This window comes from Squalius cephalus (assembly GCF_949319135.1).
Source record: "Squalius cephalus genome assembly, chromosome: 19".
NCBI lineage: Eukaryota > Metazoa > Chordata > Actinopteri > Cypriniformes > Leuciscidae > Squalius > Squalius cephalus.
In genome coordinates this window covers 2,344,477-2,364,580 of record NC_137140.1, presented here as the reverse complement: position 1 = coordinate 2,364,580, position 20,104 = coordinate 2,344,477, and the positions used below count along the sequence as shown (strand labels likewise).

Below are 20,104 nucleotides of genomic sequence, written 5' to 3'. Positions count from 1 at the left end.
AACGGCCTGTCTGTGTTCACCTGTCATTAGCATGGACAAGGACAGTCCAGACGTGCATCAGGAGCTGAACAAACTGAAGACGAAGATCCAGGAGGCTCGGGAGCAGATTTCTGGCATGCCGGGGATCGACATGAGTCCTGCGCTTCAGGAGAACAAACTACAGACCCTCCGAGAGCAGGTCCAGACCAAGAACCAGCTTCTGCAGAAATACAAGAGCCTGTGCATGTTCGACATCCCCAAACCTTCGTGAGAGAAAACATGAACACTTGTTTACACCGAGAGAGGCCACACTGATCCAGTCATGTCATTTGTTTATTTTATTTTTATTACTTAGACTATTTGTACTGTTTGTATATATATATATTTGTTTTTATTTTGGGCATAGCATTTGCAACATCATGTTTGTAGTGTGTTCTTTACCTTTGTCATAGTTTGTGCATTAAATTCAGTCACTTCTTTAGTAGAGGTTTTCAGTTGCACTTAATGAAACCATATTTACTTGAGCTGAGACAATATTGAGGTCTGTCTTAAACCATTTAAATGAGTGAAACGACAAGCAATTTCGCTCCATGTCAACAAAAGACTAGGTGTTTTCAGGTTATTCTGCATTTTTAAAGAATATATCTGGAATATTTATCCTCAATAGACTTGCAGCAAGTAGATGAAACTGGTTTGGCACTTGATTTTACAATCCTGTTCCCTATGTACTTATTATAGTTATTACAATAACTAGGTACACACCCTGAATCTACCCCTAAAACTAACCTTAACCCATGTAGTTACCTTAAATTACCAGTACTGTTTTAGGTAAGTACACATGAGTGCTTGTATACTGTAAAGTGCTCATGTTGAGGCCTCATTTCAAGCCATAACAAATTAGTACATTTTCTTGGTAACAAGTGTGTGCACAACACACACATCAATATTGTGAGAATCCTAGAAGGTATTCTCTTATTTGTCGGGAATATTTATAGTCAAAGTGAGCTTAAGCAGCAAGTTTATATATATATATATATATATATATATATATATTATTTATTTTTTTAAATATACTCTGATACAATATTGGAGCCTCATTCCAAGCCATAATGGATGAATTAATTAGTAGCTGTGTTTGTTTGCATACAAATAACGGTTATTTGAGCATCGTAGAATGTATTTTGAGATTATTCTGCATCTTTTAAGAAAGCAACTGGAATATTTAGACTTGATGGGTTTAAGCAAGATAGATGAAACCATATTTTTCTGACTCAAGCCATAATAGATCATTTTCAAGTCGTATTTGCTGGCATGGAGTGAGCACACAACAAATGACAACATCCTAGGTTTTTTTCCCCTTCGGATTACTACATTTTTCCAGATAGGCTTAAACTGCAAGTTTATATGAAACCATATTTTTGAGTGTCCTAGGGTATTTTCAGATTGTTCTGCAGTTTTAAACCCTTACTTGTTCGTGTCGGTCAAAAATGACTTTTTTTCTTATTTCAATGAAATGATTGTACTATATTTTAGTTCAATAATATTTAATAGTTTGTATTTCCACTTGGTGAAATTTGTCACGTGTGACTTTTTCCAGAACACTTAACCTTTTCGAATCACGTCCATGATTTCTGTGTGTTCATACAGCAACAATTCTATAAAAATATAAATGATTAATTAAACAGCACCAGAGGGTTAAAGGAAATATCTGGACTATATTAGATTAAGCCACTGCAGTCGTAGGTCTGTAAGAACACAAATGCTTCGGAAAGTGACGAGGAAACATGCATATTCTTGACAAAGGCTTTTATTTCAGTCTTCCAAAAGTGTTGAGTTCAACAATGACATAGAAGAATAAATATACATTCATTGACAATAAAAAAATTGTTCAAAATGCAAAAAAAACATTCAAGTCGATTTCTTTGTGATAAAGTTTAACCAAAAAAAAGAATTATGTAAACAGCTGACATTGCAACTCCGTTCAGCACCCAAAAAAGGCAAATGTTCTAACAAAGCACATTTTTAAGCATGGAGTTGATACTTGTAAGCCACATCACAGAGCGCTCAGACTGACCAGAACAAAGTCGCTATTCTGTACAGGAGACCTCGCGAGATTACATGCGCGTCCACGTCGCGAGGTGAGAGCTCAAGCCGATGACTTTTACCGGTTCGACCACGACTCTTTCGGAGTCACCGGGATTTGCACAACAACCGTGTGCTTCTAATAATAACCGTAGCAGTGCTGTAAACGGCACGGTTTTAGCTAATACTGCATCTTTCTTTGTCTTTGGTCTGTCCGCCTCCTATCGTCTTCTCTTTAATGTACATTAAGTCACTGTGGACGCTCGGGCGGCGCGCAAAAGGCGCAACGATCCCGTACGCGTCCCCGTCCTTAACCTTCTTGTTTCTGAAAGACTTTTTGTGGAGAATGTCACAGTACTGCACGGACACCTTGCGATGGAGGTCCGGGCTCATCTCGTTGGGTAGTTTTGCGAGAGCGAAGAGTCTTTGAAACATCTGGTCGACGTTCGTGTTCCTCTTGGCGGAGATCTCGAAGTACGCGCATTGCTCGTCCCCCGCGATCAGTTGCTCGATCTCGTCGCGCTGAACCTCTCGGTAAAACTCGCGGTCGCCCTTGTTCCCGCAGATCACCAGCGGCACGTCCACGTTCTCTTTGGTCTTGTTTTTAAGGCAGGATTTGGTCTCGTAGATCTGCTGTTTGAGCCGCTGCACCTCGTGAAAAGACTCGCGGTTGTCCAGACTGAACACCAGGATGAAAACATCACCTGTGGCCAAAAGAAGAGGGGGAACGATTAGACATTTTGACTACGAATACAGCAATTAGCCAACAGTATCACTCTAAAAATAAATAAAAGTTATTTATTGGCATTGATGGTTCCATGAAGAACCTTTAAAATCCAAAAAAGTTCTTTACACTAAAAAATGTTGGGCTGTTTCAACCCAGGTTTGGATCAAATATGGACAAATCCAATCGTTAGGTTTGACATTTTAATTACAATTTTGAAACCAATGGTTTGTCCACCAAATCTTTAAATCTTTTAATTAAAATGTTAAACTCAACTGTAGGGTTTGTCCATTGAAACAACCCAGCATTTTTAGACAGTGTAGATTTTTTTTATCCATTACATTTTTAAGATCTGCTCACTGAAAGGTTCTTCTATTAACCAAAAAATGCTTCTTCCATGGCATGGTTTTATTTGATAAGATATTTACCTGTCAGAATAGACAGTCTCCTCATAGCTGGGAACGGATGATTCCCTGAAGTATCCAAGATGTCCAGTTGGTACACCTCTCCCTTGATGCTGTAGAGTTTCCTGTGAAAGTCCTCTATGGTCGGCGTGTACTGTTCCTCAAAGCGCCCGTTCAGAAACCGGGACACGATCGCCGTTTTCCCAACTTTGGTGGATCCGAGAATGACCATCCTGTAGCAGTTCTTCGCTGGGATGTCAAACTCGTTCTCTGAAGGACTCATTTTCTTGATCATGTTTGTCTTGTGTGTGGTTTTGAGCCGGAGTAGTAAAGAATAGCTGGTTGTGTTGTAAGTTTGCAGTGGCTGTTGCTTCTGAAGCTTCTAATGATGAAGGGCCGCTATTTAAACGTGCTCGCGCCCCGCCCCCAGTGCGCGTCACCGCGGGCCAGTGCAACTGGTGCGTCAGTTTGTGTGGATCAGTGCTTTCTGGTGCAACTAATACCAGGAACATTCGCTGAGAGGAAAAGTACTTCACGCTGTGTATCAAGTTCCCTATTTTAAAAAAACAATATGTAATTTACCTGTAAAGCATTGCAAATGTTTCTGAGTAGAGATCAGAATGCATAGGCTCCTGTACTGTAAAATATTGTTAATATGATGCTTTTATTTCATAGGCATATGTGTACTGTAAAATAGGCTTATTTGTTAAAGTTATGCTTTTATTTCATAGGCATATGTGTACTGTAAAATAGGCCTATTGCTAAAATTATGCTTCTATTTCATAGGCATATGTGTACTGTAAAATAGGCCTATTTGTTAAAATGATGCTTTTATTTCATAGGCATATATGTATAAAAATAGGCATATTGCTAAAATTATGCTTTTAGTTCATAGGCATATTTGTATAAAAAATAGGCATATTGCTAAAATTATGCTTTTAGTTCATAGGTATATTTGTACTGTACTGTAAAATAGGCCTATTGTTAAAATTATGCTTCTATTTCATAGGCATATTTGTACTATGAAATAGGCCTATTGTTAAAATTATGCCTTTATTATTTTAAAATAAAAAATAGCCTATGATTATAGTCTTATAACTTCACAGAATTCCCTGCATGAACCACCACATTCGCTTAGATTTCTTTTTATTGCTCAGTTATGTATACATTGAAGTGTTTCATGCTAATGTTTATGTTATTTAGTTCATGCCTCTGTTAGTATTTAGTGTTATTATCGACCACATTACCGGATAAGTCACGTGACTTTTCACTGCACCAGTTATAACTACATTTCGCAGTAACAACTGAGAGATTTAATAGCTCAAATATTTGTTTACTTTTTTTGAATGTCCTGCTGCTTTTTCTCCTTAAATGCAACAGTCTTTTAAACATATAGCGTCAACCTTTAAAGTGCAGTGGTGGCATTAATCATGTACGTAGTTCTGGTTTGTTCATGTTTGCACTTGATCTCAAATTTGGGAATGGAAACAGACGCGTTAACGGCTCATGGAAATGGAAATAAGAAATAAGGATTGAAATGAATTTGATACGAGAGTAACAAGTAGGCTAGAATAATTAAAAACAAATAAAGTGAATCCGATATGCTCCAGTGGTTCTGCAGATCATGTTTTCTTCTTCAGACCGCAGTCTATATCTAATACAGAAGCGCGCGCCCGCGCATCGCCACACCGCGGCGCAAGTGAATCCGAGCGGCTCGAGCACGACTCTTTTATACCAGCGCGCTCTGGAATACTGGACTCTGATTGGCCGTCTACTTTAGCATCTCTCTCTCTCTCCCTCTCTCTCTCTCTCTCTCTCCCTCTCTCTCTCTCTCTCTCTCTCTCTCTCTCTCTCTCTCTCTCTCTCTCTCTCTCTCTCTCTCTCTCTCTCTCTCTCACACACACACACACACACACACAACCTCGCACGATACAACTACAACCCCAGCGGCTGCATTACCGTGGGCTGTTTCTATGCAAAACAAGAAAGTAGTTCACATAAGAGAAGTTAGATGTGCGTCACCTGCATGTTTACAGTGCAATATTCCTTAAATGATCTGGTAACATTTTGCAAAGTGGTTGCATTTGTTAACATTAGTCAACGTAAACTGAAAATAATTCTAAAGCATCTCAGTTAAATGTTAATTTGAACATTTACTAACACATTATTAAAATCAAAAGTTGTATCTGGTAATAATGGACCTGAGCTAACATGAACGAAGATTAAATAATGTAGCAAATGTATTGCTAAATATTGCTTGTTATTAATGCCCTATTAGTTTTTTGGGGGGGAATATTACCTTTCATGTAGTGTGTAATAAAGCTGTTTATGATTGTAAAAGGTTTGCAAAGTTTCAAAGATCAAAGTGTAGATGGAGTTATTGAAGTTAAACAATTTAACAAATTTGCATAATGCGAGTCTATGGTCTTCATTGGCCAAACGAGAACAGCGTCTATTTTGCCCCGCCCTCAAACACTGTAGTTGTTCAAGTCCTCATATCCAGCTTTTAATGTTGTTTATATGTGTTTTTAATCTGCTTTAAGACAAACCATGTGTAAATTCATAAGTCGACACCATTGCTGAGTATTTCCTCCTTAAAACTGCAGTGAACCAAAGACACGCTTTGAAATCGCTGGTGTTTCTGACGTCACAAACTACCTTGTAACCAATCAGATCAACGTGTGATCGTCAACGACTGGAGCGTGAAATGACAAATCAACGCATTTAGAAAGAGAAACTGAAAAAGCAAGGTGATTATAATGAGCTTTTCTTTGAAACAAGGAGTGACGAAAAATGCACACAGGAGCTCATTATAGGAGAGAGAGAGAGAGAGAGAGAGATACCAGCATGCAACATGGATCAGATGATGTGTTTCAAAGTACAGAACGGATGAAAGCCAATGCATGACACACAGAGGAAGAGAGAGAAAGTGAGGAACAACACGGAAGAAACCTGTACAAATAGGACCCCTATAAAGCCACATGTCCATGATGAGCACTGAGCGATAATGACCTTTACAGCCCATTATATTTCACAACTCCACATTTCAATTATGCGTCCAAAACCTGTGGAGTGCTGCACTCCTCATTCCCATCAGACAGGGTTTAGATGCGGCTTTTTAATATTCAAGAATGAAGTGCATTCAAGATATTTGTGTAAAGATTAAGGCCATTGTTGAGTTGAAAAGCATTATCTGAGCATTTCAATCATTTACTTATTTACTGTCTTCCTCCCACTGAACATAAAAGGAAAACTATACCTATAATATATAGGTTATGATAAACTGATCATCAAATCATCATATTAGAGTGATTTCTGAAGGATCATGTGACACTGAAGACTGGAGTAATGATGCTGAAAATTCAGGAATAAATTACACTTTACTATAGATTCACATAGAAAATCACTAATAATAATTTCAGATTTTTTACTGTATTTTTATCAAATCAATGCAGCTTTGAGACTTCAGAAATAACATAAAAACCTACAAATATGAGGTAAAAAAACGAAACAAACAAAAACTATGAAGCTGTTTTTTTAAAGCAAATAAATAAAATACATGATTAGTAGGTCTAACACAGAACAAGTCAACATAAAATCACCTTTAAATGAATGCATGTTGTTTCTGAGTATTATTATATTGAAAAACAATCATACACTGGTGTTTTAGACTTAAATTCATTGCACTTGAGTTTCAAATGGCTTTTCCCATAGAACTTGTCTTGATTAGTTTCTGATCAAGGCTAAATGACTAATTAAATGACTAATTAAATGAGTAAGAGTCTTGATTCCCACAGTCCAGCATGATCAAAAATCATGACCTGAGCCCTGACATTTATAATGACCCTGAGAGGATTGCTTGTTTGCATGCATTTATGTATGTGTGTCAGCTCTCAGAGTAATTTAATAATCCATAAGAGTTTATTAGAGGACGAGGGCAAAGTGTGTGTGAGGAGAGAGAGAGAGAGAGAGAGAGAGAGAGAGAGAGAGAGAGAGAGAGAGAGAGATGAATGCAAGGCAAAAGAACGAGTGCCAGAAAGTGTCAGAGAAAAGAAAGCAAATCAGTAAAGTCATATATATAACGGTCTAACAAAAGTTTATTGTAAAAAAGCCTTCCTGTATATTAGACAGATGGCCGCTGTTTTTGTAACATATTATTTTCATTTAAATACAATTTATTCAAATTGTAAAATAATAAGACAATAATAAGAAAAAGCAGTCATTATACTGATTTGAGGGTATAAAAAGAAAAAAGTGCTTAATTGTTTTGAATGTGAACTTGTAGTGCACTTCAATTCTTAAAAGTATATTTGAAAAACTGTACTTGCAGATAATATAATATTAAAGAAATAAAAGTGTGCACACTTTCATGACTGCCCAAATTAAAAGTTTAACTTTACATTTGAAATCATTGTTTAATAATGCTTTAAAGACGCACACTGATTCTGATGTGTCATATAAAGCACATGCACTTGATTATACTTGTTTCGTTTTAAATGTACTAAATTGCAACTTCACCATTTCAAATGTGAAATTGCTCATTTATTTAAATACATGACATACAAGTTTCAACAGAAATGGCATTAAAGTATGTTTAAGCTTTCCGTAAAACCTTGTCAGTGCACACTTTAATCTTATTTCAAAGACAATAGACGTAATTATGAAATGACTGTATTTAAGTGAGTCAAAAAACACTCTAAAGTTCAGCTAATTGCATTTAATACACATTTAAACTATAACACCTTTTCATTTAATTGTAAAATAGGCAATTGAGCATCTGAAAACATATTTAGTTCACACTTAAGTTTTAAAGTATATTACATAATAAGTACTCTTTTTACAGTATGCTAAAGTTGTTTTTCACAAGTATATAATAGAACAAGTAATCAAGAGTCAGATGTGAATGAAGGTTATTATATAATAATTTATCATTAAAATGATTCAAACTGCTGATTCATTTTAAAACTGGCTAATTTCTCTATGAATCTGCACTGGTTTTGTGTGAAGACAATGCAAAATAACATGTTTTTGGGTTTTATTTAACAGTGTCTGGCCATTTTAACTCTTCACAATGACTACAAGTTCACAACTCGGGTAAAATATGACTGTTTTTGCCACGGTGTCGAGAGATTAAGCAGCGCAGGAAACTCTAGCGTATCTAGACACTCTTCTGAGGCCTCGAAGATCAAATATAGCGAGCATGAATGAAAAGGCACTGGAACAGAGGAAGAGAAAAGTTATTACGGCATAAATTAAAGAAGGAAATTGGATGCATTTCTATTCCTCAAGCCAATCCAGTTCATGCAAAGAACCAAAAGCAGACGGTGAGCCAACACAGAGCGCTTGGCAGGAAACCCCATCACAACAACACTGAATATTATTGCATGCAAATGGATACTGATCTCTCTTTTTTCTCCATTGTATATAACAAGAAATTCAGAAAAAGATTTTTTTTGGCACAATGCACAGATAAAGGGATTGATTTCTTTGTTTTGAAAACACAGTCTGATCTGGAGCCTGGGTTTTGTAACGTGTAATATTTTCTTAGCGAGATTGTCCAGCAGAGATGTGACGTCTGAGAGACCGAAGCCGATTGATTGGGTTTTGTTATCATGCTGACGACATCAGATCCCAGACGGCTCATGGCTAAAGAAGTCTGTTCTTATGTAACAGCGGACCCTTGGCCGGGTCAACGGGTCAAAGGTTGACTGGTTTACATGGCAAACTTTTGGCCCCTGAGGTTGCACTTACACTTACAATGCTAACACTTCATTTCGATGTCTTTCTGCTGACTATAAGTAACTTTGCAACAGTCAAACCCAAAATGAATCAGACACCAGATATAATGTTTTATATTTTTTTGACTAGTGTGTGCACTTTTTTGACTAAAGTGTGACATATTTTACCCAAAAATGGATAATAAATCATACATATATTAATTAATACATTCATATATTCACAGTGACTACCAATAAAATGTTTTTTGGGACCAGAAATGATTGGGACACTTTGAGCTGATCATGTTTTGCTGAAGTGTGTTTTCTTTAATTGCTAATGCTCTTTTTACACACAGACTGAACACAATGAAGCATTGCTTGGTGATTGGTTGAGCTAAACTGGTATTATCTAATTGTGTAGTTAAATTTAGCAGCTGACAGATATTCAACATAATTCATGTGTGAGACAGTCTAACAGAAGGACGGACAAAACCAGTCAAATATCAACTGAGTTCTGCTCATATTTATTACCATTCTCTAAACTATAGCGAATAAACTGATAATGTGAGAAATGTTGAAGGCGTCTGAATATTTCTGGGTTTGACTGTAGTTGCAAAGTTACTTAGTCAACAGAATGTCATCAAAATGAAGTGTTAGCAGATATTAAGACAGTAATACTCTAATAACTTGACATGTATTTACAAAGTTATAGTCAGATTATCCATCAAAATAAAGGTGGTCGAGGCTTTGTATCATTTCGCTGCCAAAAAGCTGTAAACTACGTATAGAAACAACACAGGCAGAACCAATTTCTGTGTAAATGTTGATAAATGTGTTCTTAGTAAAAGAAACTTTGTTTTCATAGACCTATATGGGTCAAGCGTTTGAGATTTAATGGTCTTTCTTAAAGCTTTCCCTGCCATTGACGGACTTATGCAACAGAAAGGCTGTGGATTACAGGTAATAATGTTCAGTTTCTTGCACAGACCGATCGTTTCACTTCATAAGACCTCAATGATTCGTCAGGAGACACGAATATTCATTTAGTTTTGCCTGTATGTGTTTCTTTGACTCAAGCCGTTGACTTGCATTATATATATATCATAATAACCAAGGACTACAGTTTCAGCTAAAAATCTTCTTTACTGTTCCACTGAAGAAAAATAAAGACACCTTCATCTCGGATGGCCTGAGCGTGAGTAAATGTTAATATGTGGGTGAACGATCCCTACTCCCAGTGTTGTGAGTAATGCATTACAAGTAAGTTACATAATCAGATTACTTTTTTTAAGTAACTACTAAAGTAACACATTACTTTATAAATTTACAACATTCAAACAATGTAACCTTTTCAAACAATTAACCCAAGTTACTTTGTTTTCCCATTGACTGACCGCTCTCCTGTCCCCATGATGATTAGATTTAAGATAAATCTGCATTTACTCTTTATTTAAGCTAAAGTGCATTTACTGGCACAAAAGCAGATTCAGTATTCCTCAAAATGAATAAAAACAGTGGGTAACACTTTATTTTACAGTGTCATTGTTACATTGTTTACATGTAGTTGCTATATTAATAACTATAAATTATGCATAATTACATGCAACTAACCCTCAACCAAACCAAACCCTAATCCTACCCTAACCCTAAAGTAAGTGCATGTAGTTACTTAATGTTACTTAGTACTTAAATATATAATTACAGTGTAACAAAGGCACCTTAAAATAAAGTGCAACCAAACAGTGAAATGCATTTTTATTTTATAAATATGTTAAATAACACAAATATACTTGCCCCCGGTTTCACAGACCAGGCTTAAGTTAGTCTGAGACTGAAATGCATGTTTGAGCTGTTTTAACTGAAATTACTTGCACTGGTATATATCTTAAAACATGTCAGTGTCATTGTTCTGTCTCCACATGCACATCAGTGATGCTTTTAAAGCCACGTTTAGAAAATCTACTTAAATGTCCTAATTGAACTAAGGCCTAATCCTGGCTTTATCTAAACCCTGTCTGTGAAACCAGGCCTTTATGTATTCAATCTCTCTTTATTATTTGTTTGAGCGGCGCCCTCAACTGTACGGGCATGAATATACATCTCCTTCAGCATGAGGTTTATTCATTTCACTTTTGGTGTGAAAGAGTCTTTACATTTGCCAAAACTAAAACTTTTTTTTTTTTTTTGTTATTAAAAAACAATCAAGCCCAGCCAAGGTGAGAAAAAATAAGGCAAAAGTAAAGTAACGCATTACTTCCCATTAAAAGTAACTAAGTAACACAATTAGTTACTTTTTTTAGGGAGTAACAAAATATTGTTACGCATTACTTTTAAAAGTAACTTTCTCCAACTTTGGTCTTAAAATATATTATAATTGAGTTATAATAAATTGTTAATCTGTTCTCAGTGTCCTGATGCATTCAATGCAACTATGTGTGGAAGTTCAAAAGTTAATAATTAGTTATACTGGATGGAAAATTAAAATAAATAATTGGGGTGCACGATAATCGCAATATGATGAGCGTCTCGGTTTACAGTATATACAGTAAATCTCTGTTTTTTTCTGCGAGTTTATTCAAGTTTGAACATTAAAAAGTTTAGAATTTAAGACATAAATATTAGTATTGCAACACCAGTGTGAATGTAATGTGGACTGAGTCACTATCATAAATAAAGTCCACTTTAAAGTCCAGCTACAAAATCAATATAAAACACTTACGAATAAAACATGAAATATTTTATTTACTTTATTAGCTATTTGCTTGCATGTCATGTGACCGTTATCTGACATCACAGAACCAAGAACATGAAAAATGCGTTGTTGAATTATTGAAATATTTAAATTACTGTATACTTCAATTCAATATTTCACATCTAAAGGGTTTGGCTGACAAAAAAAACTTTGGGGATCCCTGATCGGTGCCATTAGAGTAAGAAGGAAAAGGTAGAAGAGTGTGTACATACTGAAAGATAAATCAGGAAGTGTCCATTTATTTTTCCTTTGGAAAGAGAAACGTGCATCCGCAAATAACACAAAGTACATTCAGTCTCTGAACATGAAACAAATGGACCCTAAACCGGCTGATTTCAGCCTGGATGTGCATTAGGAACAGATTGAGGAAATACAAACACACTTTATGGTTATGATATGTGAGCAAACTACAGATTACAATTGGAAGATTGTCATTGCATTCACGGTTTGTCTTCCGTGTAAAATAAAATCTTAAACATTGCGGTAGAAGTGTTGATCATCTATGTGCTGTGCATCCGTCCGTCTCCATCCAGCATTCACCATGCAGGAGCACGGATCGGGAATCTGGTGTCGTCATCACACACACACACACACACACTTCATCTTTATTTGTGCTTGCAGCGCTGGCTCCTCTGCCGATAGATCTCCTCAGTGAATGGTCTGCAAACATGACACACACACACACACTGTAAATCTCAAGAAGTGCTATAAGCGTACCACCCTGTGTGAGTGTGTGTATGTGTGTAAGAGACGCTTTCCATAAATAGGTCAGATATAAGGCCTGCAACTCTTAGTCAATGATGACACAACTAATTATCAGTGAAATGCGGTGCTTGACCTTCAGAAAACATATGAGCAGTTTTATGGTCTATTCATTAGGCGATATATATATATATATTCCACGACACAATCGGCACAATAGCTAATGATTATGTCTCATTATAAAAGCGGAATCAATTAACCTAAAATACTCATGGTCATCCAGATAAGAGTTAGACATCATTCAAAACTGTAAAGGGTCTATTTTTATATTTTTATTTTGTAAACTCACAGTAAAAACAAAACAAAAATCATTGTGCTTTTGTAAAATAAAGAAAACAAACATGCTTTCTGCCGTCACGGTTTCTTTCCATAAATGTTTCAGAGCGCGTCACAAAAATGAATCTAAACTCAGCGTATCGGCTACTAGCAAGCTGTTGTGTGCTTCTGAACTCTTGTTTTGGGTTGGCGTGTAGATCGTCTCTTCTTCTTCTGCTCTTTTACATGTTGTGGCGGTTAGCAAACAGTGTTGCATTACCACACGCGCCCCCTTGTGGACTGGAGAGTGAATCGCCTGTGACTCAATGTATTCATCGACTGACTGTACGAACCGAACACAGGAGGAATACATGCATCATTATACTCATAATATATACAGTCAAACCTAAATGTATTCAGACGCCTTCAACATTTTTCACATTATCACAGTTTATTCACTATAGTTTAGAGAATGGTAATAAAATATGAGCAGAACTCAGTTGATATTTGACTGGTTTTGTCCGTCCTTCTGTTAGACTGTCTCACACATGAATTATGTTGAATATCTGTCAGCTGTTAAATTTAACTACACAATTAGATAATAGCAGTTTAGCTCAACCAATCACCAAGCAATGCTTCATTGTGTTCAGTCTGTGTGTAAAAAGAGCATTAGCAATTAAAGACAAAACACACTTCAGCAAAACATGATCAGCTCAAAGTGTCCCAATCATTTTTGGTCCCAAATGTTTATAGATTTTACTGGTAGTCGCTGTATGAATACATTTTGGGTATAATATGTCACAGTTTACTTTATTTTGCTCTCCTCGCTTACATAAATGAACTATAGTGTCCTGCACACACTAGTGAAAAAATATCAAATTACATCTGGTGTCTGAATCATTTTTGGTTTCACTGTATATATATATATATATATATATATAAATATATGTGTGTGTGTGTGTGTGTGTGTGTGTGTGTGTGTGTGTGTGTGTGTGTGTGTGTGTGTGTGTGGAACAGAACAGTCCAGACCAGACTGTCTCTTGGTGGTTTTTCTTTCACGTTCTGGTTTAAAGTGATGTTAAAGTGTTGTCGGCGCCCTGTGTTTATGCGGGAGACAGAGTTGTGTGTAACTGAGTCGGATCATCCCAGCTCTATCATCATCGGTCTGCACACTCAGGCCACACTGCTGAGGAGCTGCTGTTGTTTTTGATGTAGTGCTATTAAAGTTCAGTTCTCTCACGGCCACTGTCGCCATAGAGACTTTACAGTGTATGTGTGAGCATATTCCCACATTTATTCCTGTCGCTATGGAGAAAAGTGGGCAGGTTTTCTGCTTAACCCTTTATTTCCGAGATCAATCTTACAGCGTCTCAGACTCAGAACTGATGTTTTCTGTGTCTCGGATGTAAGAAAGGAAACAAGACCATGGATGTGTGTCAATAACATACATTTTATTCCACCCCAACTACATTTTTAAAGCATTTTTTACATTTTAAATATGTACGATTTTTGTAATAAAATATTCCAAAATCACTTGCACAGTGTGATATATTTCCTGCAGTTGTGTACTTGCAATGTCCCAAAAGTTCCCAAAGATTTTTAATTTCAGAGAAATTCCAGTTTTAAATAATGGCTCATCCATGTTCACTTGTCGCCTGTCAACGACGTAATATCCGCGTCATCCCTGATTTCCGCTCGTACTGCCGTAGTAACCATGGCGACAGACGTGGACAACCGCATTACGTCTAGCGGCGCGCTCACACTGTTGTTGTTTCAAACATTATGGATCATGGCAAGCAGACTTTGGGACAAAAGGAGAAAAGGAGAACTAAAACAACGATCAATATCAGCGTGGCGTTTTCGAGATGTCGAGAGCTAGCATCCGCGGCTAACTTCGACTTGACAGAGATACCGCTCTTGCATGTGCTTTATTAGACAGGTGAGCTAATGTACATAAAACTAATGAATGTTATATAGCTCAACATGATGAAATGTTATTTCATATATGATCAGTATGCTATTGTAATGCTGATCTAGCTCACTGCTAGTCTCATACAGATAAACTAGCACATAGAATAGCATTATAACTTTCAACACACTCAAATGCAGTTTAGTGTGATAGTGTAGAGCAAGTGAAACAGCGCTGCGTTCCCTCACAAGTTTCATTTGTCTAATAAACTGCCCTGTGTGAGTAACACATGTCACTCCTCTCCTCACAAAATTGCACTGGTTGCCAGTTGCCGCTCGCATCAAATTCAAGTCACTGACGTTTGCCTACAGAACAACCACTGGTTCTGCTCCCTTTTACTTTAACTCTTTACTTCAGACTTATGTGCCTTCCAGGAACTTGCGCTCTGCAAGTGAACGGCGTCTTGTGGTGCCATCTCAAAGAGGCACAAAATCTCTTTCTCGGACCTTTACCATGACTGTTCCCTGCTGGTGGAATGATCTGCCGAACTCAACCAGAGCGGCTGAGTCCATAGCCACTTTTAAGAAACGGCTGAAGACACTTCTTTTTCGACAGCACTTGATCCAGTAATACTAACACTTTCTCTCTACTACTCTATTCTGTTCTATTAAAAAAAAAAAAAAAAAAAAAAAAAAATGCGTTGATTTAAACTGAGAAGGGTCATAGCACTTGCATTTTGTTGTCCTACTGCTAGTTTAACTGCTTCTATTGTTCTCATTTGTAAGTCGCTTTGGATAAAAGCGTCTGCTAAATGAATAAATGTAAATGTAAATGTAATTCAGCACTTGCGGGTAAGTTAGTTCGGTAGAATTAAATGTCCTTATTCCTTTATATCCGCGGGACTCGCGTGTCGCGCTGATATCTGTCTCATTAGCAATCGCGCCACAGTCATGCTAAAAACATCAATGTATTCACTCATCCATAAACATTATTAGATCCTTTGGCATGACGACAAGTTCCATAATTCCGCTTATGCGTCATCAATATACGCCTTTGTTAATGTAAGAGGTTATCGACCCCTAGCGGCGAAAACAATTACATATTGTAGCTTTAACGTAATATTGTACAGGTCGAATGTGTTCAAACAGCCACAAAACACCGCCTACTCTCCTCGCTTAAACATTATGGGAAACGCGCTGGCCAGACGGGATTTAAACTTTGTCGGCTGGAGAAATTTTGGTTTGAAGATGAAAAACGTGTAAGCACAATGTTCTCTCACCATTCCTGATTTCTAACACACACTCACTGCATTCGGCTGTCAGAGCAGAAACTAAATCTTCTGCTCTCTGGATGTTTTTCTGTTTTCTCTGGTTGCGTTCATATGCAAATTGTGCAAGCTTATAAATATCTGAAAAAAAACCATATATTTACCCACCAATAAACCCTTCCCTCAAAGAAATCAGGACAGAAGTGGTTGAAAGTGGACAAAAGAGACGGATTAAAACACCAGGTGTAAACAGGAATGTGTCTCTCGACTACTGATCCGATCGACCAAAACGCATCTTAATACAAGCGGTAAACAGGGTATTTATTGGTTTTATAAACCAAATGTATATTATGTTATGTGTCCTGTAAAGCACGTTGGTTTAACTCGGGTTGTGCTCTATAAATAAAGGTTGAGTTCAGTTGAGCTTTAAGGTAAATCTGAGCATTGTATGACACAGTAAATGGATTATGAGTGAAAACTGAGGGTACGTTTACGTGACAGTGATGTACTAAAAACGGAAAAGTTTTCCTGTGTTTTTCGCATATTGACAATGTTGTCAAAATGATCCCTGTTCACACGGATCCTCGAAAACGACAAAAAATGCTGTGTCAGGCCAGTAGATGGCGACTTTGTAAAGAAACGCTACATGTCTATAGACCGAACACGTAACAACCAGCCGCGACGGCGACACGCGACGATTCTATTTTAGAAACGGTTTCTATTTTTCTGCGACGTCGCGCTGGAACAACAAACACAAAGTGTGGCGATGATAATCTCAGGTTCTGTTTATGAGCTTTATTTAATGTTAAAAGCGTGTCATGTGACTCTGAATATCATTTAGTGCTCCAGCTTTGAGGCTGTAAAAGCAACAATGGATAATTCACCTCAGATCTTGAAACTAAACAAATGGAAACAAGAACGTTCAAACTGTGAACAAACAAGTGTATTCTTTGACAAAGATTGTTTTAGTAACTCAGTACTCTATGTATTTTTAATAATGTTTAAATGGTGTAATATTTGTGAGTTTGATTATGTAGCGACTTATCCATTTTCTTGCGATTGCGTCAAGATTACTCTCTGGTGCCGCGAGACTCCGCCCACACGCTGTTCTGGTTGACTGACTCCGCCCACATGCTGTTCTGATTGGCTGACTCCGCCCACACACTGTTCTGATTGGCTCCGCCCACACACTGTTTTGATTGGCTCCGCCCACACACTGTTCTGATTGTCTGACCCCGCCCACACATTGTTCTGATTGGCTGACTCCGCCCACACATTGTTCTGATTGGCTGCGGGTTTTGATTGATTTTGACGCATCTCACAGTCGCATCGCGTCTAGTGTGGACAGACACATTATTCGTCGCTGGAATCTTATCGCATCAAGTCTGGTTAGGACACGGTGTAACACACATGCGCATGACGTCACCATTTTCACTAATTCGCATTTTTGTAGTTTACATAGAGACAATAATGGCATAGTTTTCAAAAATGTTCACATTTGAAACCAAAAGTTTGTGTTTTCAGGCCCCCAAAATGCCATTGTCATGTAAATGAACACAAAGTTTTTAGTTGAAAATGTGTGGTGTAAACGGCCCCTGATTCTGATAACACACTTACCCTTCACATGCAATAGCTACTCTGTAGGAAACGGCCACCACTGCGGTCAGGACCACCCCTATAGGACTGGCATTCCTAGTGCACACACACATAAAGAGACAAACACACAACATGTTCACTTAAGGCAAGACACGACAAGCTGAGCCAGAGATTCTTAACTGGTTTGGTCATGGGACCACATTTTCCCATGATGGTCATTAAAGGATTAGTTCACTTCAGAATTAAAATTTCCTGATAATTTACTCTCCCCCACGTCATCCAAGATGTTTTTCGTCTTTCTTTCTTCAGTGGAAAAGAAATGAAGGTTTCTGAGGAAAACATTCCAGGATTTTCCTCCATATAGTGACTTCAATGGGGTCCAACGGGTCGAAGGTCCAGATCTGGACCTTCGACCCGTTGGACCCCATTGAAGTCACTATATGGAGGAAAATCCTGGAGTGTTTTCGACTGAGTTGACCTCTGGTTACTTAAGAGTATTTGTGTTTCAGTCTCACCCTGACCTGATTTCTACTATTGTTGAGCATAAAATACAGTCAATTCCTGTGTATATTGTTGTACTCTCCTCCCTCCATTCAGGAAAACACCTTTTGATATGAAAACGTAATTGAAAAACATTTGCAGGTCGACACAACAACGGCAGTGCTAATGTTACACAACCAGACAAAAGACAGAAAGGCCACAGCGTCACACATTTTTGGTAACCAAAGGTGCCATAAGGAAGAATCTGAAGAAAATACATTTTATATGTAATTATCTACATAAGGCCATAAGCAAAAGTCATAAACATGATGCAAAGGTTTTTACAAATCACGAGTGTTCAAAAGTTTGGGTATAGGTTAGATTCTGCTCACCATTTATTTGCATTTATTTGATAAGCAAAAACTGTAATATTATTACAACTCAAAGTAGCTGTTTTTTATGTGAATATATTTTAAAATGTAATTTATTCTTGTGATCAAAGCTGAATTTTCAGCATCATTACTCCAGTCTTCAGTGTCACATGATCCTTCAGAAATCACTCTAATATGGTGATTTGATGATCAAGACACATTTATGATTATTATCAATGTTGAAAACAATATGCTGCTTCATATTTCTGTGGAAACTGTGATGCATTTCTTTTTTTTTAAGGATTCTTTGAACAAATTCAACAGTATTTATTTGAAACATAAATATTTGTAACATTATAAATGTTGTTATTGTCAAAATTGATCGATTTAATGCATACTTGCTGAATTAAAGTATTAATTTCTTTAAAAAAAAAAGAAAGAAAACTGTGCAAATCCAAAATTTAATCAACAGACATATACAAGAAACTAACTTCAGAATAAAATGAATTGTTTAAATCGTTTACAAAGGACTATTTCAGTAGTTTGGAAGATATATCCATATCCAGATGTCATAAAGTGACTCGATTGTGAATCAGATTTGAATTTTCCCTTCACAGAGATGATCATTATGGGCTCAACATGAGTTCTGGATCATTACACGGCAAGCTCGAAGACTTCGCATGTTTAATATCTGAACTATGTCTCGAGCGCTGACACCGAAAGGCAACATGCATTTAATATGAATGACTATTAGCCTGAAGTAGGGCGAGAGCTGTCGTCATTCAGCGGGTCAGTGTGAAATAACACAGACTGTTATTTCATTTTGTTGATAAAGGCCAGAGATTGAGAAAGAATGAACGGCATATTGTGTTTGACGAATTGACTGATTCAAACAAGGAATCAGAATATGTGTTGCTTTTATGCAACTGTTATGCAGCAGGTCTTATGCAAAAAGTCTCTGTCCTGTCAAATTATACTATTTATAATTGATAAATAATCTTCAGATGGAACTAGAAGATCAGTGATAAATTCTTTACCATACAGAGAGAGAACGACAGAAATTATTTTCTGGACGATACCATGTTTCATTCATAAAAAAAAAAAAAATCATTAAATTTGTTAGAACTATTTGCATGTATTGTGGCATTATCCTCATTTATGCAATGCAAAACAATCACATTCTTATTACTGTAATACAAATAAATAAATAAATAAAATATATATTATCTTATATAACTTGTAACTCTATATTACAATAGTGAAAATCTAAAAAAAGAAGAAGAGTGCAACAGTTCCAGAAGTAAAAACTCTTCATAGACTTTGGGACAAAAGGAGAAATAAAACGAGAATGTCTCCATAGAAGAAAGGATTATTAAAGATGACTTATAAACCTTTAAAAGACAGGCCTTCTGTGAACTACGAGGTTGTTAATTGATGGCATTTGCTTCTTTTGAAGCCGTCAGCCTGCTTAGTTTTAAAATAATCATGTTTGACAGTGGAATTCTTGGTGAAAAACTACATTACCCATGATGCTGTGCAGAAATCCCACCAATCAGAGAGTCGCGGCAAGCAAAATGCGCCAATAAAGCGCTGCGAATGACGTAATCGAGTCGATCTCCCTTCGCTCTCAAAATACTTAAATGTGTGTATGCATATTTTGCAATAAACAATTAACATTTTTAAATGAGTAGTTTTGTTTCTCCACCATTTTTAACTTGATTATGCTGTTCGCAATGCTTCGTGGGATTGTAGTTCTTTACCTCAGTAAAGCTGTTGAATTCATAGTCTTGTACCTTTGCATTTTTG

The 20,104-nt window shown here is 36.9% G+C and overlaps 3 protein-coding genes across 3 annotated transcripts in view; 1 reads left to right on the top strand and 2 right to left on the bottom strand.

The window, feature by feature from the left end:
• The window catches only part of med9 (mediator complex subunit 9), a 1,284-nt gene extending 551 nt beyond the window's left edge, over nt 1-733 (top strand). Inside the window, exon 2 of the mRNA XM_079852037.1 lies at nt 31-733. Coding sequence (XP_079708163.1) covers nt 31-250 — 220 coding nt within the window. The 3' untranslated portion in view covers nt 251-733. The remainder of the gene's footprint in view (nt 1-30) is intronic.
• Nucleotides 734-1,775: 1,042 nt separating this feature from the next.
• Nucleotides 1,776-3,575, bottom strand: rasd1 (RAS, dexamethasone-induced 1). Its single transcript, XM_079852027.1, has 2 exons — nt 3,214-3,575; nt 1,776-2,765 (listed from the first exon to the last, which is right to left on the bottom strand). The coding sequence occupies exons 1-2, from the start codon at nt 3,482-3,484 to the stop codon at nt 2,239-2,241; spliced, it is 798 nt and encodes a 265-aa protein (XP_079708153.1). The 5' UTR covers nt 3,485-3,575; the 3' UTR covers nt 1,776-2,238.
• An 8,048-nt stretch (nt 3,576-11,623) lies between these two features.
• pemt (phosphatidylethanolamine N-methyltransferase) overlaps nt 11,624-20,104 on the bottom strand; it is a gene marked incomplete at its 5' end in the record, with an annotated part of 95,826 nt that continues 87,345 nt past the window's right edge. Inside the window, 2 exon segments of the mRNA XM_079851486.1 lie at nt 11,624-12,318; nt 17,469-17,543. Coding sequence (XP_079707612.1) covers nt 12,264-12,318; nt 17,469-17,543 — 130 coding nt within the window. The 3' untranslated portion in view covers nt 11,624-12,263.

Bases quoted from the DNA above. Each gene is read 5' to 3' on its own strand.
- rasd1 (XM_079852027.1), bottom strand. From the start codon at position 3,484: ATGATCAAGAAAATGAGTCCTTCAGAGAACGAGTTTGACATCCCAGCG. The intron at 2,766-3,213 runs GTAAATATCTTA...TTTTGGCCACAG, and splicing joins GAGACTGTCTATTCTGACAG to GTGATGTTTTCATCCTGGTG.